Source organism: Enhydra lutris, unplaced genomic scaffold (assembly GCF_002288905.1).
Source record: "Enhydra lutris kenyoni isolate GAN:26980312 unplaced genomic scaffold, ASM228890v2 scaffoldscaffold5, whole genome shotgun sequence".
NCBI lineage: Eukaryota > Metazoa > Chordata > Mammalia > Carnivora > Mustelidae > Enhydra > Enhydra lutris.
The window spans coordinates 13192449-13219960 of NW_019154089.1; the positions used below are offsets into that span (position 1 = coordinate 13192449).

General features: G+C 57.1%; 1 protein-coding gene across 4 annotated transcripts; it reads right to left on the minus strand.

The window, feature by feature from the left end:
* Positions 1–32: 32 nt before the first annotated feature.
* Positions 33–27313, minus strand: LOC111140814 (G protein-coupled receptor kinase 6). 4 transcript variants are annotated; one of them, XM_022493003.1, is made up of 17 exons: positions 27105–27313; positions 23380–23475; positions 22086–22198; positions 21889–21966; positions 21495–21595; positions 21106–21198; positions 20937–21000; positions 20657–20797; positions 20180–20370; positions 19421–19458; positions 19228–19317; positions 18155–18363; positions 17917–18054; positions 14199–14336; positions 13983–14117; positions 13789–13790; positions 12176–13311 (listed from the first exon to the last, which is right to left on the minus strand). In XM_022493003.1, exons 1-17 carry the CDS (start codon positions 27154–27156, stop codon positions 13203–13205), a joined length of 1788 nt encoding a protein of 595 aa, XP_022348711.1. In that variant the 5' UTR covers positions 27157–27313; the 3' UTR covers positions 12176–13202. The 4 variants fall into 4 exon arrangements, with proteins under 4 accessions (XP_022348713.1, XP_022348711.1, XP_022348712.1 ...); XM_022493005.1 differs by lacking the exons at positions 12176–13311; positions 13789–13790 and adding an exon at positions 33–78; XM_022493004.1 differs by lacking the exon at positions 13789–13790.
* Between the last annotated feature and the right edge of the window lie 199 nt (positions 27314–27512).

A 27512-nucleotide genomic window follows, 5' to 3' on the forward strand; every position in this document is an offset into this window, starting at 1 on the left:
GACAGCAGCAGCGGCGCCCGCTCCTTCCCATGGCGCCGGTGGGCGCGCGGGCGGGCCTCACGCAGGGCCGCGCGGGACCTGTAGGACAGACACAGGGCGCGGTGAAGGCGCGCTGCAGTCCCGTACGACTTCCCTGACCGCTCCCGTGCCCTGCGCAGTTCCGGGGAAGCCTCCTCTTCGGGAACCCCCGCACTCCCCGGGGGGCCGCTGACGTCACCGGGGAGGATGACGTCACACATCGAGGTTTCCCCGGTAGGGTTTTCCCGGATCTGAGATTCGCCACCGCTGCCGCTGCCGCGCTAGGGGACTCCAGGCGCACCAGCAGAGGGCGTGCGAAAGCCAGACTCAGCCTCAGTGGGCGCGCGAAGTTCGCCACTCCAGAGGGTACCACAGTTCGGAAAGGGTTTCAGAGGCCCGTGGATAGACCCCCAGGGCGCAGAGGAGGCGTCTCGGCGGGCGGCCCACCTCCTACAGCCCCACAGTCCGCCACTGACGCCCAGCTTCAGCCCAGTGCATACGCCTTGCAGCCCCTGGCACTCTAGGCCTTGTACGCGCTCCTACCCTTGGCCACCCAGAGCATGGAACATCCAGGCTCGCACTGCGGGCTCCTGGCTGTCGCCGCTCTCATAGAGGGGGCTCAGGCGGGGTCGTTCCTGATATTACTGCGTGTCACACGCCTGCCTTCGTCTGCACCGCCAGGCGTGGGCCGTTCTTTCTTTTCCTTTCCTCTAGGCGCCTCCGCCTGTCACATCCCAGCTCCCAGCTCCATTTCCCCACCCCCCCTACCAATTCGCAGCCCCACTTGGACCTACCCTCCTAGCTCCTGTGCTTCGTATCGCTTCCCCTCAATCCCTTTCCGTTTCTGCAGAGGGTAGGAAAAGTAGTTCGTTTGCTTACTGTATCACCTGGTCTCTCATCACTCCAGATGGGCACGTCTAGTTCTGCCTCCTCCTCTCCACAGCCAGGGTTTAGAGGGGAACCTTGCATCCTAAGAGGTACGTAGGAGGGAACCCTGACTGCGGAGTGACGGGTGGCAGGCGACTGTTCACCACCCCTGCAGAACAGAAGTGTGCCCTTCTTGAATGCCTTCTAACTATCCAGGGCTTTCACATACAACCCTTTGGGGTAACTATAGTTATTCATATTTTACAGATGAGGGAGGGGGGAAGCAATTAAGTGTGTAAATGGCAGATGGCAGTGCCTTAATTTGAACCCGAGCCTGGCCACAAAACCCTAACCAGGGGTGGGAGAGTACTGCTGCTTGAGCTACTCTGTGGGCCTCTTCCAAGAGCCCCATGGACCCCCCTCCCTTCGTCAGCATGTCCAACACAAACACACACACACACACACACACACACACACACACACACACACATTTAGCTTTGGGGGCCATGGTGGGCCTGAGCCCTAAGCAGGGGTCTCCACATCAAGCTGTCTCAGACTGTTCTGGTAACAGGCTGGGGGGAAGCCAGGCCAGGGGCCACCCCACACTTCTCCCCAGATGGCTCCTGTTTGATTCTGTGGCTGCCTTGTGCCATGTGCCACTTGGTCCCCGTGCCAGTCCATTTCTCCTGGGCCTGTGTTCCAGAACAGACAATGACAAGAACAATAGCTCCACCCGCCCCCTCCACAACCCTGCCATGAAGCTGCCATGGCGACGCAGCCCGGATGAAAACACGATGCTGCCAGTCACTGGGAGTTAATTAAATCTGTTGTTCTCCTTTTCCTGAGCCCACAAGAATTTTCAGGAATGCTCTGACGAAGCTGGCAATGACTAGAGGGCCCCTTGGCCTGCACAGCAGGAACAGCTCCAGGTCAGAAAAGGTACTTCTGGGGCTGGAGGTGATGGAGTTCAGCTGAATTAGAAATAGAAATACCTGCCAAGAACTGTCTACTGCATGTCAGGCCTTGTTCTAGACCCTTTCCTTTCAGAATCTCATGTGATAATGTAATACCACCTGCTCAGCGGGGGCCCATTTGACAGATGAGGAGATAGGCTCTTACAGAGAAACAACCTGCCCCAGGTCCCACAGCTAATAAGGGGAGGAGCTAGGATTTAGTCTAAGTCCAGAGTCTGTCAAGATACCTTCCCTTATGTGGCCACTGGGGTGTAGATGAAGAGCCCGGTGCATGTGAGCACTTGGTATGTGAAGATTTGACAGCCACAGAGACACTGGGCCACCCGGCTAACTTCTAGGCAAAACGCACCTTCCTGTTCCTTCCCAGCAAGACCCTGGTGCTTCTGGCCACCAGCCCTCAGCTCAAGAGTAGGAAAAGGTTATAGGGTGGAGAAACAGGGTGGCAGCTCCAAATTTAACAGGGAACAAAGGGCAGACCGCCCTGAGGTAGTGGGAGCATTAGGGTGTGTGGCTGCAGGCCACATCCAGGACCCCCTAGGTGCCAGTGTGGCTCATCACCAGGAGGCAGGACCCACTGCCATATTTTACAGATTAGGGCGCTGCAGGTCCGAGAAAGGAAGGCTCTCTGATGTCACACTGGTACCAATACCCAATTTGAGTGGTCAGGGGTTTGATGCTAAACACTCCCTCCTGGACTACTTCACTCCATGGTGCTCTGGCAGGCCCAGAAGGCATGAATCCTGCCTGAGGCCTCCCACCTGCCTTTGTCTAGTCCACAGGAGTTGCTCAGTACATCTCATCTAATCCACAGTTTGTGCTCAATACATAAACATCAAGAGAGTCATTCAGACCTTTCCAGAGGCTCTTCCTGACAGGCCAGGCTTCTCTAAGCTTCCTCCATGCTTCTGTGCATGTTCCTGCCTGTCTAGGGAGCCCTTCTGCGCAGACCCCACCTGAAGCCTCTTACTCACAGCCACAACTTCCCCATCCCCTCCAGACTGTCCAGAGCCAATGCTGCACTTGTCCAGCTCCAACTGTGTGCTAGGGGTGGTGCCTTCTGATGGATTCATCCTTAAGCCTGCCATTTTATGATTGGTCTCTTCATTCTCTTTCCTTACCTTCTTGCAGGTTATGTGAATATTTTTTAGGATTCCATCTTGATTTATTTGTAGAATTTGTGAGTGTATTGCTTTGTATGTTTTTTTTTCCCTTTTTAAAAAGATTTTATTTATTTGACAGAGAGAGAGAGAGAGAGACAGCAAGAGAGGGAGCACAAGCAGGGGCAGAGCAAGAGGGAGAAGCAGGCTTCCCGCTGAGCTGGGAGCCCAACACAGGGCTCTATCATAGGACCCTGGGATCATGACCTAAGCCCAAGGCAGACGCTTAATGACTGAGCCACCCAGGCGCCCCTCTGTATGGTTTTCTTAGGCCACATGCTCACTGGGAGTATAGCGGGAGGACAAAAATGAGATACTAGGGGATGAGTGTCTTAAGCCCTATGATGCTAGTCTCCTTGTCAGTGACCATGGTGAAAACTGACCTAGTTCATGCCAAGGATTTGGAGATGCCCAACAACGTGAGTGTGGATGATGGCGGCTTCTGAGCTGGGGATACAGAAATGTGTAAGTCCTTACGGCACTCTGCCTAAAGGCCGGACATCACAAATCATTCTCAGGAATCCTACAAACTAGTTAGCATTCCATTTGACAGATGAGAGCACTTAGTTCCCTGGGACTCAGTGGTACCCAAGGTCACACAGATTTCTTATTCTGGGGCCTGACACACTGCTGGGGGCACCTACCACCTTGTTCCTCTGCATGAAGAACCCCACCACTCCAGTCTTAGACCCCGAAGATCTGTTAAATCCTTTATCTCAGTAAACGGCCCACCATCCATTCCATCCACTAAATCCTGGTCTTTTGCAGGGCGCCTGGGCAGCTCAGTCAGTTAGGCATCCAACTGTCGATTTTGGTTCACGTCATATCTCAGGGTCTGAGACTGAGCCCTGCATCGGGTTCTGTGCTCAGTGCAGAGTCTGCTTGAGAGTCCCTCTCTCCCTCTACCCCTCCCCCTGGTCATGTTCCCTCTCTAAAATAAAAAAAAATCTTAAAAAAAAAAAAAAAGTAAATCCTGTTCTTTTTATGCTCAGTGCACTGTGCCTCCGTCTGTCTACTTCCTTTTGTCCCCCAGCCACTGCCTTGGCCAAGCCACCATCATCTCTCACCTGGGCCCCTGTTGCCATGTTTGCCACTGCTCTCTCTACTTCCATGCTGGGCCCCTGCCCAGCCTACCCACTTTCCATGTTGCCCATTTCCCCCAGGCCCTCTCCTGCCTGAGCCCTCTGGCAACTCCCCACCACTTCAGGAGGCAGCCCAGCTCTTTAAGACAGTTTAGATGAAAAAAAAAAAAAAAAAAAGACAGTTTAGATGGATGCCTCTCAACCTTGAATGAGCATGAGAGCCATAGGGAGGGCTCGTTAAAACAGAGTGTTGGGCTCTGCTCCCAGTGTTTGGTTCAGTAGATCAGGGTTGGACCTGAGAGTTTGCATTTCTAACAAATTCCCAGCAGATACTAATGTTGTGGTCCAGAGAGCACACTTTAAGAACTGACCTAGATCATGGCTTCTGGGATGAGTTCCTGCCAAGGCATCTGCAGCCTCACCTCTCAGTGCCCTTCCCTCTGCAACCAGCCCGTGTTCCCATCCTAGCTGCTCAGAGTCCTGCTTTCTTCCCCCCGAGGGGCCTGCGACACAGCCTCAAAGCTCTTGCCCCCACACTTCTCACCTTCATGGCCTCACTGTAACTTTGCTGGACAAGTCAGCTCCAGGCCACCTCACTCCCCGGGTCGGATGAGAAGCCCAGGGATAGGGCAGTGTGCTCTAGCTGCCTGTGCAACTCCAGAGGTGGCGTCTGTCTTGTCATCTGGCATGTAGCCACTCCAACACCACTTGTTGCCCAGTTCCCTGTTTGGTCTTTTAGCCGTAGGACAGGGAGCACCTCAGGAGCTGGGTCTGCAACCCACTCACTCCTGGGAAAGGTCAGCTGTTTACCAGAAAGTCACTGAGAGAGATGCCATCATCCAGCTCTTGGCCCTTGCAAGCCAGTTTACAAATGAGATGAGGATCCCTGTATCCATGTGAACAAGAGGAAACTGGAAGCCTATGTCAGGGGCTCTGGAATGGATGGAGGGAATCCCAGACAGCAGGGCTCTGGTCATAATGTTCCCCAGATATAAGGCCAGAGCTGCTGGTCAAGTGAAGGGACAGGGACTCAGACTAGGGGACAGCAGAGGGAGGGCAAATGTGGGGTACAGAGTGAGTATGGGATGGGAGAAGTTACTGCTAACCTGTCCTGCATGCCCAGCACATGCCAGGCCCACTGCTGGCCTCTTCACATTCATGATCTCAGGGACACCCAAGAGGTGGCTGCTGCCATCCCAATTCTCCAGAAAAGGAGGTGGGGCCAGTTCAGGCCCACACAGGCAGGTGGCTGTTGACGCCCAGGTGACTGCAAAGCCCCCTGTCCTGGCAGGAAGGGCATTTCAGGCAGGGCCTGGTGACAATTTTATACTCCTCCCACACCATGACACGTGAACTGAGGCCAGAGAGAGAGGACTGCCGCCACAGTCAGCCAGGCATAGAGCTGACCAGAGCCTCATTCCAGCTCGGCCAAGGTACTGGCTTGGCACCCTTGCCTATAGGTAACACCTCTGTGACCCCCACCCTGGCACTGGGCCTGGAACCCAGAGGTTGGAAACTGCAAACAGGACAACAGAGACTGGGGTCACAGACAGCTTGTAGGCAGAGAGGCCCTATGTGGCTCAGTGTCTACTGTACCCACATCAGTCCTTCCAAGGGAATTAGCCACACCTCAGGGGCTGGGGGGAGATGAGGATGCCCTCTTCTGAGAGGCAGCATATGTAACACGCAGGGCACTGAAGGGACAGCCTAGGGCTCAAATCCTGCTTCTGCCTTGATCAAGCTATGTGGCCCCATCCCAGTTGTTCCCACTCCTGGGATGAAGTTTCTTTGCCTATAAGACAGGGACGATGCGATCGGCCTAGCATTGCCAAGGGAGGAGCAAAACTGCTGAAGGAAGTGAAAATCCTTCAAGACTGGTGTACACAGCTGCACGTGACAAACCAAATGCCAGCACTTTGCAGCCTCAAGAGGCTCAAATATGGAAACCAGCCCATGGTGCTACATCTACACAAGCCTGGGAGTGGCCCAGTAAAAACTGCCATCACCTTTCCACAGACCAGAGGTCACCACCTTGTGACTCTCAGGCTGGACACAGATCATGGGCATGTTTTTTGGGCCCACAATCAATTTTTTAAAATATTCTGATCAGTTGCCAAAATTAAAATCCAGGAGATTTTACATAAAAGTCTAGATTTTTGGTTCATCTTGAAAATTATCTGGTCATTCCAAGTCCACATTCTCACAGAGTGACATAGACTGTAGCTGAGTAGCTCCCTGGCCCACCTCATTCCATTGCTTCCTGGGCCCTAGATGCATTTGGGTTTCCAGTCCCTGAACTAGAGTGAGCACCCACAGCAGCTAGCACTACATAGACCCATGATTGCTGAATTCGACCACAGCCAAGGTTGCAAGCTGATCAGGCCACAGAGCCCCAAAACCAAGAACTAGGGCCTTGGGGGTTTCCCAGGTAACTGAAGTAGCCCTCCCTGCTCAGGTTCACCCAGAGAGAAAATGGAGGAAAGGAGCCAGCCCAGAGCATCTGGGTGAGCAAGAATCTAGCTGATTTTGCTGGAAGAAGGAAAGGTGTGCTAAGGCTGGAAAGACATGGTAATTTCCTCACTGGAAGAATATGAAAGAAAGTTAAGGCTGCTCCTCTAGAAGGCCCTCCAGTCCTTTTCTGCCTGGGTCACAAGTGATGGTGTGTGGCAGGCAGAGAACAGCTGTGCCAGCAGAAAACCTTCACTGAAAACCTAGCTCCACAACTTACTGATAGTGTGACCTTGGGGAAATCATTTTACCTCTCTGAGCCTCTGGAGTCTACATCTCTAAAATGGGGATAATAAACTTACCTTGTACAACCATTGAAAGGATTAAGGGATAATGGATGCAGAACACTCAACACAAGTCTCACACAGAGCCAGGACAGAATGAAATGAGCCGGTGAATAATTCCAAAGGCATTCCTGCCTGCAGGAGGGAGACTCAGGACTGACTCAGGGCACCATCCATCTAAGGGCATCTTATGCCAAGGCCTCAAATGCCTGGGATGATGGTCATCTCTGGTGCCCAAGACACTTTCCTGGATGGGAGAGGAAATCCAAGGATGGTTGTGGTCACTGGGATGTTGAGTGCAAGGTCTACGATTGGAGGCGGGCGTCTGCTGAGTCAGGTCTGGGAGAGCTGGCAGGAGGACCATTTCTCTCCCCAGCACTCTGCCATTGCCGGCTGGGGGAGGTTGGGAGAGGAGCCAGAGGTCATTTCCTCTGACTCAGCGGCCATTCTCCTCCCAGAGGAGCTCCCCTGGAGGACAGAGCATCTCCATGTGGCACTGGCCTGCCTGCCAGCCAACCTGCATGCCACCCAGTACAGTCTGGGCTTTGTGCTCAGACAAGAAAGGGACACTTGTGATCCAGACAATGGGCCGGGGCGCTCCCATTGGCCTGAGCTTCATCTTCCCTGGGTCAGCAATGTCCTTTCCTCTGCTCCTGCCCACTCTGCTCCCACCACTCCCAGGAGAATGGTGGCTTGGAACACGGAGCAGAAACCCACAACCGGCCCTAGCCGCGGTCTGACATATGCCCTGGCCATGAGGAGGAGGATGTGAGCTTCTTTCTTCTCCCCGGGTAAGGAACATCGCCTCTGTGGCACCCAACTCGGGTCAGGCTATTTCGCAGGCGAGAGGTGGTAGAGGTGGTGGGGGTGCTGGAGCGCAGACTCCAGCCTCCAAGCCTCCTCCTCCCGAGGCAGGCCCAGGGGCTGGGCCGCCCCCACGTTTGCAGCCACCCCAGGAGCCCTGCTGCGACGACTGCAGCCACGTGGGAGCCAGCTCGTGCCCACGGGGCCGCTCACCCCCCACCCCCATCTTCGACGAGCTGTGGAGGCAGGCACACCCAGACTGGCAAAGTTACCCCCACCGCTCCAGGGGTAGTCCCCGCACCCCCTCTTCCCCTGCGCCCCTAGGCTGCGGACCCGTTTGGGGTGGGGGAGGGGTGGGAGGGGGCGTCGCCGCCCCGCAGCCGCGTTGCTGGGGAGCGCAACCCCGTTGCTGTGGCAACCGTTTCCAAGCGAACCGGTGGCGGCTCGCGCCCGGCTTTGGCTCCCTCGCTCTGGCGCCCTCCCTCTCTCTCCCTCCCTCCCTCCCTCCCTACCTCCGGAGTGGGCTGGGGGAGGGGCTGGCCGGGGCGGGGGTCCGGGGCGGCGACCGAGGGCCAGAGCGCGGAGCTGCCCGCGGGGAGGGGCTCAGCCCGGAATCATCTTCCTCCCGCGCTCCGGGCCCGCCCGGCCTGCCGCCGCCGCGGTACTCACGGGCCCAGGCATCCTCCTCGAGCTCGTCCTCCTGGCTCGGGGCAAGTGGCGCGGGCTCCGCGGACAGAGCCCCCGGCCGTGGGGGAGGCGGCGGCGGCACCGGGCAGCTGGCTGTGGCACGAAGGCGGCTGCGAGCGCTGGGCTGGAGCCGTGGGGCGCGCGCACGGGCGCGTACACGGCGCGTACCAGCCCGGCGTGCGCGCGCGCGCGGCAGCCGACAGAGGGCCCCCACCCCCAGCCACTCGCCGCCGAGGAGGCTGTCCTGGGAGCCGGAGGCGGAGGACCTGGCACCCACCTGCCGCGTGGAGACTCGCACGCGGGGCGCCGGGCTCACCCTGCACAGGGAAAGCACGCGCCACAGCTCCTGGCAGCAGGCTGTCCGGAACGGGGCGCACGCAGGCAGACAGGGTGTACACAGTTGGCTGAGCACACAGGATGCTCAAGCCAAACAGCCGAGGTCAAGGACCCTGACACACACACACACACACACACACTCTCTCTCTCTCTCTCTCTCTCTCTCTCTCTCTCTCTCTCTCTCTCTCTCTTCAACCCGGAAAACACACACACGTCCACGCCCCGGCCACATCCTGAGAGGCACTGCACACATGTGCTGGGCAAGGGTTGGAGCAGGCAGGCCCCCCAGTGTCATTCCAGCTTACCAATACACAGTCCCCTCCCAACTCACAGCCCCTCCCAGTGTGTCCCCAGAGAACATACATCACCACATGTCTACTAAAAAGTGGCACAGGAAGAACACAGCCCTGGTCTTCATGGACCCCACTCATCCCCAAGGAATAGCGGTGAGGCCTAGTAAGGGCCCCACTGTTTAGGGGGAGTCTAAACCTGGAGGTTCATCAGTCTCTCTTAATTGGGTTGTTTACGGTCCAACTTCTCTGTCACACTTACGGTGATCTTCCAAAAACACCCTCCACCATCATATCAGCTAGGACACTTTGATTTGCAAGTGACAGAACCCCAAAACAAATAGGTTTGAGCCCAGAGGTGTTTGACTCATCTAACTGGAAAGTCCAGAGGCAGATTTTAGCTGTGATTACAATTGGTTCCAGGTGTCCCAACAATGGTATCAGACATGTAACTGTTCTCTCCACTCTGCATTCTTCTGTTTGCATCATTCTTGAAAATTCCCAGGTGGTGGCAAGAATGACCCCACAGCTCTTGGTGTATATCCTGCCACCCAACCCCAATTCTTTCCCAATAGTTCTAGCAAGCCCTCCAAAAGACTCTTTGGCTTAGTGTCCATTGGTGAACAAATCCAGTTGGTCATGCCTAGTTGAGGGGATATATGTCCAGCCACCCAGTACCCATTTCCTTTTTGTTGGGTATAAGCACCCTATTTCATCAGGGGGGCTGACTGCATGCCATGGGTGTCATCAGGCTGGGCCCTTGAACCCAAGGGTCCTTCTCCCTGAGTGTACAGTGAGATTTCCTGCTGGGACTTTTGGGCTCCTTGGGTTTGCAGTCCAGCTCAACAATGCAGACATGGACATGGCTGTTGCATCTTGCTTCTGGGGATCGTATCCTGATGAGAATGGGGTCTGTGACTAAGACCCTGGGGTGCCCCAGTCCCAGTCCTGGTTCTTCATGTTCCCCCATATCCTTTTAACACTCTGTTAGTTGGAGGACCGTTCTGTCACTTGCAACCAAAGATCTCTAACAGCCTCACCTGGGTCACACACTCTAGGTGTCTATGTGTGCAGGGGGTGCAAACCCAGCCCCATTGAAACCACATGGACTAAGACAGGTTTCCCAAAGTAAACATGGGGTGCTTTTTGTACATCCTAGGCAGACTTCCCAACACAACTAGCTGAAATCCTCTAGGGCTGCCCCTGCCTTCTAGATGAGGCCCCACATCCTCAACATGGCTTTCAGAGCCCTGCATGGCGCTCATGGACTTTGGCTCCAGTTGCTTCCTTTACCCACCCATAACCACCCACTCCACCTCAAGCCATCCTAAGCCATCTAGCCATCTAGGAGGTCCTAGACCATCCATATGGCTCCTCCAACCAGGTACATCTGGTTCTGTGTCCTGGAGGGCACCAATTCTGAGACTTTTGTTCCAAGAGGCCTCCCTGCTTGGTGTTGACCCCCAGCCCCAGCCACTTAGCATTCCCAGCCCTGCCAGCTCTAGAACCATCTCCGCCACAGTGCCGATCACTCTGGGTCTTAAACTGTTCCAATTTCCGTCTCCCTACCAGGCTGAGCTCCAAACTGGTGGGGCCCTTGTCTCCATCTGGGTCCCTAGCTCCCACCACAGAGCTGGAGTCACTGTGCCAAGAGCTTTATGGTGAGTTGAACTGTAGCCAACAAGTTCCCTGGATGCCTCTCTAGCCCAAGGGGGGAGCTTGGAGGGAGGTCTTGACCCATCTGCAGAGTGCTCCAGGGACCTACTGGTCCAACTGGTACCCACTTGCCCTTATACACCTGCTCAGGGCTGGGCTTCAGCCAACTGATAACCTAACTGCCCTCCCACCAAAATAGAAGGGCAAATGCACCTCAGGCCCCAACTTCACACATCATGAGTAGGATCCAACTTCACCTTCGGCTGGCTTCCTTGCCACTGTGCAACAACGGCTAACCAGCTGGAAGACCTTGGGCATGGCCCTCTCCCGTTTCCCTCAAGTTAACGGAAGCAGCAGCACCCGCTCCACAGACCATCAAGAAGTGGGCCACCACCAGAGAGGCCCCTTCCACACTAAGTCAGTGCTTAGAACTTTCTGGATGCCCTTGAGATGGCTGTCAGCCTGGCATCCAGCACCCACTCCCCTAATTGGCAACAGTCCTGTCAGTGACCCAGGGGCAAAAGGAGGTGATAGGCTGCTTTCACAGATTCTCATTTCACAGCTGCCCTGAGAGGGGATGGGTATCACACCCATTTTTCTAGACAAGGGAAGGGCCTATGTAAAGCCAGCTTGAAAAGTGGCCTGGCTGACTTGAACCCAAAACTGTCTGACCGCATGTGGACCTGTGGCACTGGTCCCAGCCCACAGGCAAGGAACAAACCCTTACTGTGGTTACAAAGCATCCTTAGAGGACTGGGAGCACTGGGAGACTATGGTATGGCAACAGATCTATGAAGTCTGCGGCAGACTTGTCAAGACTGCCCTCTCCTTCCCTGCATAGGTGGAATGCTATGGAATGTTCCCCAATCCCTCTGCCCCCAGGTGAATAAGTCTCCTTTAAGAACTGGCTCAGCTTTTCAGAGAACCCTGCCTAATGCCCTCATGGCTGGTCCCCACCCACACTTGCCACAGCCTAACTCCCAGCATCACCACTGTCTCACCTCTGCCCGCCACATTTCCTGCTTCCAGGGCTGAGGGATGGCTCTAGTTCGCTGGCCCTGGGCTGCACACACAACAGGTGTCCGGGTAGGACAGCATTGGCGGATGTTTCTAACAGCAGCTTCCACCTTGCTCCCCAGGCTACTCCAAGCCCACAGCTGGTCACCAGACCACCCTGGCCATGGAGGGGACCCTTCCAGCTAAACCTGCCTCCCCAGTCCAGGTAGAGCCAAACTCTCACCCTAGTGGGGACCCAAGGCTTCTTCCCTCAGGCCTCATCCCATTTAGGAAGCTGAGAAACTCACTGGTGAGCCCAAAGGCCACTGAGGCCTGGCCGCCTGGAGAGGCTAGTCCAAGATCAGCTTCAGGGGCGGGGGGAGGGGGTCCAGGGCATGTTGGAAGGGTAGTCCCACCAGGCCCACCTCTGGTCCCTTCCCACTTCCAGCGGGGCGAGGGAAGCAGAAAGACCCCTGGAACACCAGGAGCAAGAAAGAGGCAGGCAGGGCAGCTGGCCAGGTTTGTGCTCGACTGTATTCACTCAGAGACACGTGGCAGCTTACATTGGACAAAATGAGTAATAAAAATTGGCTTTAAATACGGAAAAACCAGGGCCCTATAATCCCATGCTACCCTAACACTGGGACCAGGATGGCCATTACCACCTGGGAAGGACCAGAATTGGGGCCTGGGGTGCAGGCACACACACACCTCGGCCAATCCCCTTCACATACACGCACACACTCACATACACACCCCACAGGCACACACAGGGAGGGATGGATTATTGCTGGGCACATGTGTCTACTGTTAAGAGGGGAGTCTGGAATGTTTGAGAGTTGGCCAGGGACAACATCCTTCCCCCTTCCCACGGCCTGGGCTGGGGCGTTTCTACAAGAGGTGTCTTCAGGACAGGGCCCAGCATGAGGGACGAGGCACCCTGGGAGCTGGAAGGCAGAGGCAGATCCATCTGGGACAGCCTGGGCAGTGGACTGATGGGTCCCAGGGTCAGCCCAATCTCTGGTCACACTTTGGCACAGGCCTAGGGGATACAGAGGCCCCAGATCCAGCTTTGACAAGTGCTGAGAAGGGACAACAATGGACCCCAAGAGGTGGTGGCCCGAGCCCAGGGCGGCAGAGGCAGGCATGAGTCTCACTCGGAGGTCGGCGGTGGCGAGCACAGTGCTGGGGGCTCAAGGGCCTTGTCTGGCCCAGTCTCGGCCTGTCCAAGCTGGGCCCAAGGAGCCTTGAGTTTGGCAGTGGCCCCTCTGCCAGCTCCAGGGTGGGTCTTAAGAACGCTCTGGTTGCTATATACATTCGTACAAATACATAAATACAGAAAGCCCCAAGCTCCACAGACAAGAGCTGAAGGGACGCACCTTTGTCCCAGGGACAGCCCAGGCCTTGCCCGAACCCAGCCAGACCAGGGGCTGAGGGGCAGAGGACACTGGGGACAGCTCCGGCTGTGTTCCCCAGGCCACAACTCGCGTGGGCAATGGGGAAGACCACTGTGCAAAACTGTAAACAGCGCTCGGAGTAGCTGCTACCGCCAACCACCGGTGGGGGCCTCAGGCTGGGGGCTAGAGGCGGGTGGGGAGCTCGAGGCGGGTGGGGAGCTCTTCCTCACTGTCGCTGCAGTTCCCACAGCAATCCTGGAGGGATGGGGAAGACACGGAGGGAGAGAGGCAGAGCGAGTGCCATTAGCCACCAGTGCTACTACCCAGGCCAGCCCTGCCAGGAGCTGCCTGGAGCCATGCTCTGGGCTGGGGGCTCCCTGCGAGGGGCCTGGAGCAGCAGCTCAGGCCAGACATGTGTGGACATCAGCGCAGAGGATACTGACAGCAGGCTGAAGTAAGAGGGTCCGGGCGGATCTCGGGCTTCGCCAGAGCAAGGCCCTGTCCACACCCTCTCCCCCAGAGATGGTGGAGGCAGAGCATGGGGAGACAGATGGCTAAGCAAGGCCAGCAGCTTGAAGGTGCCAGGGTGCAGGGAACGAAGTAGTTGGGGGAAGGGGGGGAGCGGGCACCAGACTTCTTTCGCCCACATCTCGCCTCTGCCATGGAAGGGCTGCCCGTGGCTCCCCGAGGCCCAGCAGCAAGGCCAACCCACGGGGAGCCCACACTGCTCACCTCTGGAAAGAGAAAAGAGGCCGTGAGCCCAGCCAGGGGTAGGGGACAGGCGGGAATGAGGCCAGAGACCCTGGGCACACGTGGCGAGGTTGGAAGAGGCCCACTCCCAGCACGCGCGGGCACCAGCTCTGCCTCCCGCCCACCGTCCCCTGGAGCTAGGCGAGGGGCCAGGCCGGGATGCCACTGGGGCTTACCTGACGGCTGAAGAGTCTCTGCAGCAGTCCCTTTTTGGGGGGCGCAGGGGGCTGACCCTTCCAGTCCAAGTCTGGGGGAACTGAGCCATCGAGCCCAAAGACATTCAGCTCCTGGAAGCACTCCGTCTCCACCATCTGCCCAAGCACAGGCAGCAGTGAGAGCCAGCTCCGAGCCTCTGCTCTGGAGCCCAGCCCACCAGCTGGGCAGCTCCTTACCTCATTCTGCCAGGGGATGGGCACACTGCCCGTGGCAAACTTCTGGTAGAAGTCCTGGTCAGTGGGCTCCAGCTCCACGCCCTTCACTGTGGAAAACTGTTCGATGTCCAGAACATCCTTGCAGTAAATGGCCTGGGGCTGGTGGGGACCGAAACAGCGGTCAGACGGAAGCAAGACACTCACAGGCAGGCACACGCATATGCTTGCCCACCTACATGCACACGGGCAGCTCAGCCCTGAAAGTCACCCGAGCCTTGGCCTGGCTGTGCCCCAACCCTTGCAGCTCTCGGATTTGGAGTCAGAAACTAGGTGCCCCGTGCACTTGCTAAGCACGGCAGTCCCTTCTCGTTGAGGTCTTTTCCACTCTGTAAACTGGGGGTTATTAACCCTCATTGCTTCTGACTGGTGAGGCTTCATAAAGGCCTCCTGTCGATGGGAGCTGACTGGCTGCGGCCAAGCAGCCCTGCAGTGCCTTAGGGAATCAGTGACAGGCACCCCTCTACCCACACACGGCCGTCTGGGGGTACAGTGCAGGCGGGATCTTAGCTGCCTGAGCTAAGCATCCCCATGCAGGGCCTGGCCCTGACGGGGCCTCTGTCCCAGGATGTTCCAATGGCCTGCCCTATCCCCTCAAGCTTCATAGACAACTGGAGGATTAGAACAGTCCTCCCAAGTCCCCACACCCTCAGGGCCCCTCCTGGGAGCCCACCTCACTCCAGAAGGCCAGTGTCTTTTTTATCCTTGCATTGTTTTCTAAATTCTACTATTAAGGATGTCAATTAAAACAACATCGTCAAAGGGGCGCCTGGGTGGCTCACTGGGTTAAGCCCCTGCCTTCGGCTCAGGTCATGATCCCAGGGTCCTGGGATCGAGCCCCACAATCGGCAGGGAGCCTGCTTCCCCCACCCCTCTGTCTGCCTCTCTCCCAATGAAATGATCTCTGCCTGTCAAATAAGTAAATAGATTCTTTAAAAACAACAACAACAACATCATGTAAAATGGTACGGCTGCTTTGGAAAACAATCTGGCATTTCCCCAAAAGGTTAAATGCAGCGTTACCATATTAGCCAGCAGTTCCATCCTGGGTATATATCCAAGAAAAATGAAAACATATGTCTCCACCAGCACTTGCATGCCAATGTTCATAGTAGAAGAATTATTCACGATAAGCCCAAAGTGGGAACAACTCCAGTGTCCATCCACTGATAAACAAAATGTGGCATACTCAAACAAAGGAGTATTATTCAGTAATAAAAAAGAAGAAAGTAGGGGCACCTGGGTGGCTCAGTCAGTTAAGTGTCTGCTTTCAGCTCAGGTCATGATCGAGTCCCATGTAAGGAACCCCTGCTCAGTGGGGAGTCTGCTTCTCCCTCTCCCTTTGCCTATTCCCCTGCTTTGCTCTCTCTCAAATAAATAGTCTTTTAAAAAGGCAGGGGGTTGGGGGGCCTGGGTGGCTCAGTTAGTTAAGCATCTGCCTTCAGCTCAGGTCACGATCCCAGGATGCTGGAATCGGGCTCCACATTAGGCTTCCTGCTCAGGGGGGTGTCTGCTTCTCCCTCTCCCTCTGCGCCTCCCCACCACTCATGTGCTCTCTCTCTCAAATAAAATCTTAAAAAAAAAAAAAAGGAACAAAGTACAGGCTACAATACTGATGAACCTTGAAAACATTACACTAAGTGAAAGAAGCCAGTCACAAAGGACCACATATTGTGTAACACCATTTGCATGAAATGTCCAGGACAGGCAAATATACAGAGACAGAAAGTAGATGAGTGACTGCCAGGGCCACAGGGAGAGGAAAATGGGGAATGAGTGCTAATGGGCACTCATTTTGTTGGGTGGGAGGAAAGGGGTGATGTGAATGTTCTAAAATCATTATGGTGATGGCTGCACAACTCTGCATATGCCAAAAGCCATTCAGTCACACGCTTAAAACGAGTGAATTATAATATGTGCATTAAATCTCAACAAAGCTATTAAAATAGTATCAGTATCAAACTTGCTTCTTCTCTGTTCTGTCTAAAAAGTTAAAGTCCAGAGCACTGATTTTCTAACTTTGAAGACTCAGGGGTGGCGGGATGATTTCAAAGTTAGATGAGAAGATGTACACCAGAAGCAGGGGGAAACCTGATTGTGGGGTCAGCCCCAAGGCAGGCTGCTCTCAGTTCAATCACTCACAGCAAGGCCCACACCCCAGGATGCTGGCAAGGCCAACAAGGCACAATTCTTCCTAGCTGGCCTCCCACTTGTACTCACCCTCTCTAGCCCTGCCCCAACCCCTCACAGGCCTGCCTGCTCAACCCCCGCCCACCACCCCCAGGCCCTGTCACACTTAGAATAAAACCCTGTGCCTCTCCCAGCCCACGCTCACTCCTGCCACATTGGCCTCCTCGCTGATCTTTCCCTCGAGACTTCTCCTGCTCCCTGGAATGCTCTCACCCCAAAACTCGGCCCAGCTCTCTCCTTCACATTTTTAGGCTTCTGCTTAACCATCAGGTCCACCCTGTCTAAAAATACTCCCACCCCCATCATTCCTTATCTCTCCCTTAGCCGCATTTATCCTTTTGACATTAGCTGCTATTCTTTTTCTCTTACTTCGGCATGCTCTCCTCTACAACAGGAAGGCAGGACTGGGTCCTGCTGACCTCTATTTCCAAGCTCTGGCACTTATGGGCACTAGACATTTGCCGAATGAATAAATAGTCACTGTGTGGCTGACAGCCATCAGGCTGGCCTGCCAGTGACCCATCAATGCCAGGACCCAGTCCTCTTACACATGGGAGGAGGGCAAGCACATAACTTCATCCTGGCCACTCACAACATTCCCCCTGTGACTGTGACTTCACACACAGAAGCCTGAACTCAGTGGGAGGACAATTCACAGGATGAAGCATAGCCGAGGGATCAAGTCCTGCCAACACTGCACTAAAACCTGATGCGGGCTCGACGCTATGACCTTCTGGCCAAATGAACGAATGAGCTCCATGCCAGACAGAAGCTTTAGCTGGGCTTCTGCCACCTGGAATATGATGACTCGAGGATGTCTCTGCCCATGGGACGCCTAACCCCCCAAGATACTCAGTAAATGGGTGAGACTCTGCAAGGGTAACATCAGCACCACGAGGTGTGGTGGGCGCTGATATTCAGCCCCTGACCCCTGCTGACAACAGGCATGTTGGTTTTCCATCAGGAACCCAACCTCCCCCACTCGCTGTGGGTCAGGTGGGCAAGTGATCCAAGTGTGGCCGCTGAGGGGCTTCCGAACAATCAGTGGCAATAAGCACTAGATTTAGGACATTTTCCCCCGTTTTAGGACTACTTTTGAAATTATTGGGCAAGAGGTACACTGTGTCTCCTGGGCTGGCTGAGCTGGTAGGACGTGGACCTGAAATGCTGGGTCTACCACTGCCATACCCTAGAGGGAGCCGCCAGAGAGTAAAGACCGCACGCTGGCCAGTCCAGCGGGGGCGGGGAGAGGAAGAGGGAATCCCTGGCAACACTGCTGGAGCCCCAGGTCCAGGCATGCCCAAAGCAAGATCAATCCTGAGGCTTTCCACCTGTGAGAGCCCACTGAATTCTGACCTGTCGGCCAAGCCATTTGGGTTGGATTTCCTGACACTTAAACTGAAGGTGCCTCCAAGAGCCCTGAACCCCGAGCCCCCCACCGCCTGCCCCAGTGCAGTGCGGCCCGCCCTCAGCAAGAGTGGAAAGCACTAACGTCAGGCTTGAAGGGTGGCTCCAGCATGCCAGCTCCCAGCCGCTTGAAGTTCAGCTTCTTGAAGAGGGGGTGTTCCTTCACTTCACGGGCACCACCTCCACGACACCCCAGGCGCTCAGCGGGGTCCTTGCACAGGAGCTACAGTGGGGCAGGGGCGGTCAAGGTGGCCCGGGAGAGGCCGCCGCGCCCCCCCACAATCCCTATGCCTAGCCAGCCTGACTCCTAATGGCCGCCATACCTGGGAGCAGAGTGAGCGGGCCTGTGGGGAAAAGCGCTCAGAGTATTCCTCAGGCACCTCCTTCACTAACCGCTCCACCTCCTCTCGTTTGATTTTCTTTTTCCTCTGCTGGAAGGGGGACTGGCCTGCGATCATCTCATAGAGGAGGCAGCCCAGCGCCCACCAGTCTGGGCTGAATGTGTACCGTTCGTTCTTCACCACCTCCGGAGCTGGACAGTGGGGGAAAGAGGAGTGAGGGCCCGGCGGCAGGCACCGCCTGGGAGGGACATCAGCACATGGGATGGCCCCTGCCCCACCAAAAGGGGCCAATGTGGCCCTGCAGAAGGCCAGGTTTGGCAACTTTTCAAGAGAAGTCAGAAATCTGTGTTTTTAACGTGAAGCTGTCCAGCCTATCATATGTTGGTAACCCATTCCAGTTGTTTTAAAAACACTTTGATTTAAACACAAATGTAAGCCACATCAGGCCTGTGTGGTTATGTTTGCAATCTTGGGATTTAGTATAGAAGAGACTCACCTGCCGCATACCTACACCTGCCGGGCGGGGCACATGGGGATCTCTGCCCCTCCTGCCTCTCTGCATCCTCAAGGCCACTCTGGGAGCCAGTATGGCTGCTCTACAGTTGGGCCAAGTGGGGCTGGGAGCAGCAGTATGTGGCCTGAGGACACGTCACAAAAAGAGGTGGGGCCCTGCAACTGGGGCTCTGTCTGCCGTGTCTCATGGTCTCCAAGGGGAATATGGGGCCCATCTTGGCCCTGCAGATGGGCACTTCCTCTCAGGACCTGGGCAGTTCAGGAGAGGGCAGGACGGGGACGCTAAATTCAGCCCCTTCTCATCCTTCTTGGTAGCCACCGGCAAGCCCAGCCAAGAGCAGGAGCTCAGTATCTGGTGAATGAACACGTATCTGCAGGTGTGGGGGGCCCTTGGCTGAGTCTCGGGCCTAATTTATACAAGAGGGCTATCAGCTCTCTCTACTCCCCGAGACACAGAAGACTCCCAAACAGAAGTGGTGGGGCACAGCCAGGACAGCAAGGGGACCCCAGAGGCAAGGCGGTCAGGGCAGAGGGAGACTCACCCATGTAGCCCACAGTGCCCACACGACCCTTGATGGTCTGGCCCTCTGGCACGTGCACCGCGAGCCCCAGGTCAGAGATTCGGATATGGCCTGAATGTGGGTGGAGAAGCGGGACGGGGACGGGGCATGAAGCAAGTGAGCCAGACCCTGCCCTACTCCATAGCACCCCACCTCTGAGGGCCCCCCCACCCACCGTGGTCATCCAGTAGGATGTTCTCCGGCTTCAGGTCCCTGTGGGGAGAGAAGGGCAGGGTCAGATGTTGACACCACCACCTCCTAGCTCACTTGTCTCCTGGAATGGAATGTGCAGGAAGGTGCGGGAGCCATTTATTGCTGGGCTGAGAGGCGGCCCTGCCCTCCCTCTCAGCAGCCCCAACTTGAGGGAGCGGCCCCAGGATCTGTCCAGTCAGGACCACCCTTCCTGGGAGTCCCCAGGCAAGTGGAGAGCAGCTCCCACGTGGGGGGACAGCAGCAGGAGCCTTGTTCTCCACTGGTGATGATGTAGTCCCACCCTCCCCCACCACTCTGGTGGCTGACTCTACCTTTCCTGTCCAATGGGGCTACTCATCTGTCCCTTCATGGGGCTATTGTGAGGTTCAAATGAAATCACTGCCCGTAATGACAGGCAGAGCTGTCCGCTGACAACGCCGGGCTTTGTGCACTTTACCTCGTTATCTCATTTGGCCCCTAAAACCACCTGCAAGGCAGGAATTAAGAGTCTCTGCTTCCCAGAAAAGTAAAGAGCATACAGAGCAGGGAGCCAACTAACCCAGGGTCACAAAGAGAGGGGTGACAACACCAGCATTCACGGGAGCGAGCCAGACCCAGAGGCGGTCAAGTGCACTGGGCATGGGCAAGTGTGGCAGGGCTCAAACGGGCTCCTGTGTGCCTTGGCAGCCTCCGCCTGCGCCCCCACTGCAGCGCCCCCTGTGGGCAGGCCCAGGGCCGTCACCTGTACACGATGCGCTCCCGGTGCAGGTCCTCCAGGCCGCAGCAGATCTCCGCGGCGTAGAAGACAGCTCGCGCCTCGGGGAAGCCAGCCTGGCCCATGTGGTAGATGTGGAATTTGAGGTCGCCTCCATTCATCAGCGTCAGCACCAGGCACAGCGCGTCCTTGGTCTCGTAGGCATAGGCTAAGCTCACCTGTGGTCAAGGGGACCAGAGCCCTCAAGCAGGCACCAGCGGCCACCCCGTGAAAAGGCTGGCACCAGCCACCCAAAAAATCCTTCTCAGTTCCAGTCCTTGGGACCCAGCCTGCTCCCCAGGCCTGGCGTCGACACCCCAAACCCACCCTTTCCAGGCATCTCAGAAGGTGGTAAGGTGGTGCCTGGAGGGGATGGGCAGGGCAGGAGGAGACCTAGCAGGGCGTGGGGAGGGCAGGGCAAATGCATGGCCAGGAGCAAGGGAAGGGTCTCCTGTCTGTACTTACTACAAACCTACTGTTCACTTTCTCCAGGATTTGCTTCTCATTGAGTGCCATGGCCTCCCCTTTCCGCTTCTTGATCCGCTTCTTCTCCAGCTTCTTGCATGCATACATCTTGCCCGTTGCCCGCACCTGGCAGGCACACACCTGGAGCCAAGGTAGATGGGCAAAGAGGGACCAGCTGTGCCCTTTCTGGGGCTATAGGAGTTCAGGGAAGGGGTGCTGGTCCAGGGCCCACTGTACCCCACCTCCCCTCTCCATCAGGGGCTCTGGCCTGGCCACTCACCTCACCAAAGCCTCCTTTGCCCAGGACTCGGTACTGCCTGAAGGTGTTTTTGGTCACTGGCTGCCTGTGGGCAAGGGATTTCAGAGCAAACACTGGCTAAGCAGAGGCCCAAGGCCTGTGAGAGTTCCAGCAACTTCGCCTACCAAGGCCCAGCCTTCAAGGTACTCACCTTTCCAGCCACTTCCACTGTAGGAAACGGTTGAAGTAGATGCTGTCGAGGTAGTCGGCAAAAGGAGCCATGCTCAGGTACTCGTGTGTCAGCCTGTTGAGAGGGCCCAGCCCATGGGTCAGCCTCTGAACCCCCAGGTTCTCAGCTTGTTGGGCCAGACCCCGTTATGTGCATTGCTAACCCAATGAGGCGGGAGGCATGCACCCCGCAGAAGCTGAAGATGCCCACAGAGAGGGAAGGCAACCCGTCCAAGCTCACACAGCATGTGCAAAGCCAGGGTGGGAGGCTGAGCTCCCTCCCCAGCTGCTGAGCTGTTCACAGCCTTCCAGGCCCACAGAAGCCCCCTCCTCAGGACACAATTCCAGGCCTGTGGGCAGGGAGAGGCTTACCGGGTGAGCTCCTGGAAGAGGTCTTTGCAGGGCCCCTGCTCCAGCCGCTGGGAGCAATTAGTCACCAGCTGCCGGGGGACCTCAGGGATGAGGTCAGGACCCTAGGGACAGGCAATAAAGCGGTCAGTGCAGGGGGCTCCCTTGGCCTGCTGTAGGCGAGTGCTGTGCCAGCCTGCCCAGTTGCTGGACTCAGTTCCATGCTACCCTTGAGGCAGGGTGAAGCAGAGCCCTTGGCAGACTGCCCGGCCTGGCCCACCCTCCTGGGCTCTCTGCCTGAGGTCTGCCTGGTGAACCTGGACTAGCTCCAGAGCACTCTCTGCCCAGGCTGTAGTCATTCCTCTCCCCATCACTGAGCTCTGCCCACTGCTGTCCTCCCTCATCACTGCTCACTCACCGTGTGGCTCAGAAAATTCTGCACTAGTCGCCGCCCACAGGCCTTCCGCTTCTCGTCGGGGGTCACTTCATACTCGGCCTGCAGGGTGGAAGGCAGGGAAGCTTTGGGTCCGGGCAGAACAACAGGTGTGGGGAGATGGAACACACTTGGCCTAGGGGCCCCTGCCCACCCTCGGGGCTGGCCTGGGCTGCACTCACCACTCCATCCAGGAAGGCAATGCAGCGGGTCAGCTCGGGCCTCGTTGCGCAGAACTCACGGAACAGCAGGCGCCCGATGGGCTGCCGCTCGCACAGACTATGGTAGTCACGCTCTGCAAGCAGGGGTAGGAGCTACTGGGTTCCCAGACCTGGAGCCTGCCAGTGGGGCCCTCCAGTCCATACCACCAGGCCCTGAGCCCCAGTAGCAGCTTCCAGCCCTGTAGTATGGAAGCCATTATCTCCTTTAGAACCCTCACCACAACACTGAGGTGGGCATTACTCTTTTTGTTTTTTTTTTTAAAGATTTTATTTATTTATTTGCCAGAGAGAGCAAGCACAGCAGGGGGAGTGGCAGGCAGAGGGAGCAGCAGACTCCCTGCTGAGCAGACAGCTGGATGTGGGACTCCATCCCAGGACCCTGGGATCATGACCTGAGCCAAAGGCAGACACTTAACCAACTGAGCCACCCAGGTATGCCGACATTACTCTTATTTCCATCATAGCTTGGGACTCTGAGGCCCAGAGAAGCCAAGTCATTACCTCAAGGTCACACAGCCAGCAGTATGGCCCCAGAGCTAGGCCCTCACCTCCACCTGCTATCTCCTGGTTCACACCAGCTACAGACGTCACAGTGCTGGGTTTGGGTGTGGTTTGTGAGGTTCCGGCCAGACCCAAGCTAGGCCCAAACCTGCTGCCTGCCTGGCGAAAGTGCAGGAGGAAGCTGTGGCTTCCGGCGAGCTCGAGGTTGGGCCTCCTTCCTAGGCCGTGGAAGCAGCCATGGTATACTCCTTGCCCACGTGCGGGCTGTCAGAGGGGCCTAGGTAACCTTGGGTGCTGTGCAGACCTGGGGCCTCAGCCAAGATAAGCAGGGGTCCTGGCCCTTCTGGTCTAGGTTTTGCTGCCCCCTCCCCCACACCTGCCACTCATACCACTCTGAGGTGGCCTGTGCTAAACATGGGCTTGGGGATCCTCACACAGTCCCCCTCTGGGCTGGCTCCAGCCTCCGCTGTGCCCTCTGTCCCTCAAACCCTAGGCCTGACCCTCCTTTCCTCTGCTTCTCTCAGACTGTCCCAAATCTGACCCTGCCCTACTCCCACCACCCACCCACCCAACCACCTCTGCTGTCCTGTTTGCACTGTGTTCTCCACCCATCTCAAGCCCAGGAACTGAAACTGGGTTGGGTGGTGCAGCCTCAATCTTCCTGCTCCCCAGAACCCCCCAACCCTGCCTGCCCCAGGCTGAGGTCTCAGGGGAGGCTCTCCCCAGCACCCCCGAGTCTCCACCCAGGCCTCACCGAGGCTGAGCCGCAGCTCTTCACACTGGCTGATGTGGGGAAACTGCAGCATCTGTCGCCATTTCTTGCTTTTGCCTTTGCGATTCCCACCACCACCTGTGGGAGCAAACGGGCGCTGGGTCTCCAGTCCCACCGCCACCCCACTTCCCTCCCCACACAGGGCATCCGGAGGCCTTCTGGGCTCAGCCCACTCTAGGAGGCACCTCAGGTCTTCATCCCACATGCACCAGCATGCCTTTGCTGGACTCCAGGACACACACAGTCCCCTGGGCCTTCCTGCTCGTGGTGGGGGGGAGTCCTGAGCCGGAAGAGCCAAGAGGGTAGCAGGGACAGGCCACTGGGAGTAGGGGATGGGGATGGTGTGTATGGAGGGGGGGCTTCCAGGAAGCCTTAGCTGCTTCCTACCAGGTAAGAGGTTCCCAGGAGAAGAAAGTAGAGGGAGGACATAATAGTGGTGGGAACTAGGTAAGTCAAGGCACAGAAGGAAGAGACTCCAGGACATGTGGGACACGCCTGAGACATGCCAGAGGCACAGGGCAGCCTGGGTCCCTGGGAAGGCTTCAGGTCCCTATTACCTGGCCCTGTACCAGAACTATCAGACTCAAACAATGTGGTGGCAAGAGGGCTGGCATTCAGGGTGCCCACTTCAGTACACAAGGGTTTCCGTGGCTCTGATACCTGCCTCATTTTACCCAGCTGACTCCCTACCTGTAGCTGCTGAGACCAGAGTAGAAGCCCAGGTGCCTACAGAGCCAGACGGGACAGTAAATGTGGGCCAGGTGGGAGACAATAGGGAGTGGTGGGGAGTGTGGTGAACTGGGCCGTGCATGCCTGGGTTGTTGCCAGGCAGGAATGCAGGCTCAGTGTGGCTAGCTGGGAATCTGGGAATCTGGACTGTTACGGGAAATACTGGTTTGTATTTTTTGTAAAAACCCACTGCAGCCAAATGAATGAAACCTGATAAAGAGCTAGCCAGATGTGGCCCCTGGGCCGGGAGGTTGAAAATGGAAGGGCCCAAGTCTTGGAGCCCCACAAAGGTCTGAATCTCTAATTCACACTTTAAGGCCCATCACTTGCCCTCTATGGACCTCAATATCCTCATAGGTATTTTGGATCCAAAGCTGCCTCCAGGAGTGTTGTCAGGGTGACAGGGGCAGTCTGTGTCTAGTACTCTGCAGGGCTGGGGCAAGAGGAGGGCCTCGGCTCCAACAACTCATGTCAAGCTCAGGCAGCCACTTTACCCTGCCTGGTCTCAGTTTCCCCTCGGTTTAGCCAGCCTTATTTTCATCTGGCCTGACTGAAGGCAGGTGGCACAGGGGAAGGGGCTGCTCCAGGGATGGGGCAGAGCTGGGTGCCTCCCTGGATTCTGTGACCTAAGCCGCCTGGAGGAGGAAATGTTGCAGGACACCCATTGGGAAACCCACTAGCAGCCCTGCAGCAGCCTGCACCCAGCGTACTCCACAGTCATTGCTCCACTGTGAATGAGCAACAGACCCCCACCCCCAAGCCTGGGCAAGGCCTCCCCAGAAGGGGAACTCCTCCCCCACCCCCACAGGTCCCTCACCCAACCCTCCATCTGCTGGCCTCCCCCCACCAGTTACTTCCTCCTCCCCCTCCTCCCAGCCACATCAAGGCAGCAGCAAGAGTCACATGCAAATATCCTGTCCTGAACTGCCACCAAGAGTCAGTGGGACTCCTCCCTGGCCTAGGCTGGCCCCCTCCCTGTGCCTCTGGGTGCCTGGGCAAGGAAGGAGGACTAAACAAGGGCTTGTTCCCCACTTCCCCCCACCAGTGCTGCCCCACTTCATCCTCAGCAATGCTGCCACACTAGGTACAACCTCATGAGAAAATGGAGGCCTTGAAATGAGGAATTAATTTGTCCAAGATAACCAAGCCTCGAGGTGCCAGAAGCAGAATTCAAACCCAGCTCCCTAGGACCACAACCCATGCTTCCTCCCCACCCCAAACATGCCATGCCAGCCATCTGAGGGCTCCCAAACCACTCAGGGCCTCAGACCCCTTGGGGAGGTGGCAAAGGCCAGGCCCCAAGCTATCAGCCAGCTAATGAAGGGATTCCAATGCCACCAGTCTATGGGCCAGGGTTTAGGGCTCAGTGACAACAGGGATTTCTTTTAGTTTTCATGTCCCATCCCCAACCATTCCCCAAAAAGGTTGTCTAGAACCATGCAGGTGGGAGGGGCAGAACCAGGTTGGGTATGGGCTCTCCAGGGAAGGCAGCAGTCCAGGTCTGGCCATACCCCACGACACCTCACCCAGGCCTGAGGAAGCCTGTCCTGAGGTGCCACACTCTCCAGCCAGTCAAGGCAGTGCTCCCAGCAGGCCTGAGGCCCGAACTGGCTACAGCCCTAGGGAGGAAGGCCTGGCCAGGCTCTCCCCACCCCTCCTCCCTAGCTGGCTAGATGACGAGGCAGAACAGAATCGGCAGATGCCCCCAGAGGCTAGAAGGAAGGCCTAGCCCTGAGACTCGATAAGGGACAGGAGATAAGGAAGGCTTTGGGCACTAAGAACCCAGCCTGCCATGCCTACTTCCAGGCAGCACCTCCCAGGGGGCAACACACACTAGGCAGGCAGGGGGTACCAGATGCTGTGCCATTTGAGGGCTCCTCTGGGCTGCCTTCAGACTATATTGGGGACATCCTGTGTCCTAGGCCTGGGTCAACCACAGTCTCACTGTATGACTTGGGGGCTAGTCCCTAGTCTGAGCCTGTTTCCCATCTGTAAAATGGAGCAGAAAAGTGAAGCAGATGACTCAGCCTGGAAGCCCAGCAAAGAGTGGAAAATGACCATGTCATGACCTCCCTGCCCTAGAGTTCAAAAAAGAAGGGTCTTGTTCACCGCTGGTCCCCAGCACCCTAGACGGGACAGGGCACAGAATGAGTGTTCCGTGATTATGTTACTGAGGTGGACCATGGCAGGTTAGGGCCAAACTGACCAGAAGGCAGTGAGGACCTGGTCTGGTCCTCTGTGTCCCCCAGGACCTTCAGAGAGCAGGTGTCTCCTAACATTTGGGGCGGAAGTCCTGAGAAGCTTGGTACACACTCACCACACTTGCTCCCTCTGCCAGGCCTTGCACTAAGTCCTGCCAGCCCTACATGCTCTCTGCTTTCAAAACACAGCTCCCACTTATTTCTGTGCCCGTTTAGCCCACTAAACCGTGGGCTTCCTGAGGACAAAAATCATGACCCATTCACCTCTGTCCCCAGTGTCCTGAAGCACAAAGCAACCTATGTGACCAGCAGTTACCCCCAAACCAGGTGGGCTGTGGTACCGTAGTGGCTCCGCTCATTCATTCTCCAACCTTAATCCTGCACCAACTTTGTGCGGATCCAGGCTGGGCGCTAGGGTCTGGGCCTGAGACACGTGGGATAGGCTACTCTTCCTTGGGGCATCTTCTCACCTATCACCTGGGACAGGCCTCAGAGAGGCTCTCCAAGGACCCAGGTCCCACCCTTCCCTCTTCCTTCCTCTCTCTTTCCCTCACCGCACCCCCCCTCACGCCCGCGCCGCGAGGGCGGTGGCCTGACCCCCGCCCCTTCCTGGGCCGCGGCACCCCGGGGCAGGTGCGGAGGACGACCGGCCGGAAGGGCTCGCCTCTGCGCTGGGTGCGGGGCGCGGAGCGCGCTGCCCTGCGGGATCTGGAGACTGGGGCGCCCAGCCGAGCTCGGAGGCCTCGCGCCCGTGTTCCCCGCACCCGGCCGCCTCACCTTCCCGGGCCTTGAGTAGCACCGTGTTCGCTACGATGTTCTCGAGCTCCATGGGCTGCGGCGCCGCCGGGCCCGCCGGGCCGCGCCGCCGGCCGGGATCGCTCGCGGGAGCCGGGGCCGGAGGGCGATCGGCGCGGCTCGGCTCGGCTCGCAGTGACCGCGCCGCGGCCTCCCGGGCCTCCCCGGCCGCCGCCGCCCGCCGCGCACACTCCGCCCCCTCTTGGGGGCCACCCGGGTGCCGGCCCGCCCAGCCCTGCCCTCTGTTTACTTTACGCGGCCAGTAACCAGGCGGGTGCTCCCCGCGCCGTCTTCCCATTAGACAGCCTCTTTATTAACCCCCGCCTTCCGAGCCAGGGATTCGCCCAAAGGAGCAGGCAGGCGGGACTTTATACGTCACCTCTTCCTGGT

What these genes read in the sequence shown, in the direction of transcription:
- LOC111140814 (XM_022493003.1), bottom strand. Translation starts at nt 27,156, where the DNA reads ATGGAGCTCGAGAACATCGTAGCGAACACGGTGCTACTCAAGGCCCGG. An exon ending in AGAGCTGCGGCTCAGCCTCG is followed by an intron (nt 22,199 to 23,379) that starts GTGAGGCCTGGG and finishes CCCTGCTTGCAG; the next exon opens with AGCGTGACTACCATAGTCTG. An exon ending in AGAATTTTCTGAGCCACACG is followed by an intron (nt 21,596 to 21,888) that starts GTGAGTGAGCAG and finishes GCCTGTCCCTAG; the next exon opens with GGTCCTGACCTCATCCCTGA.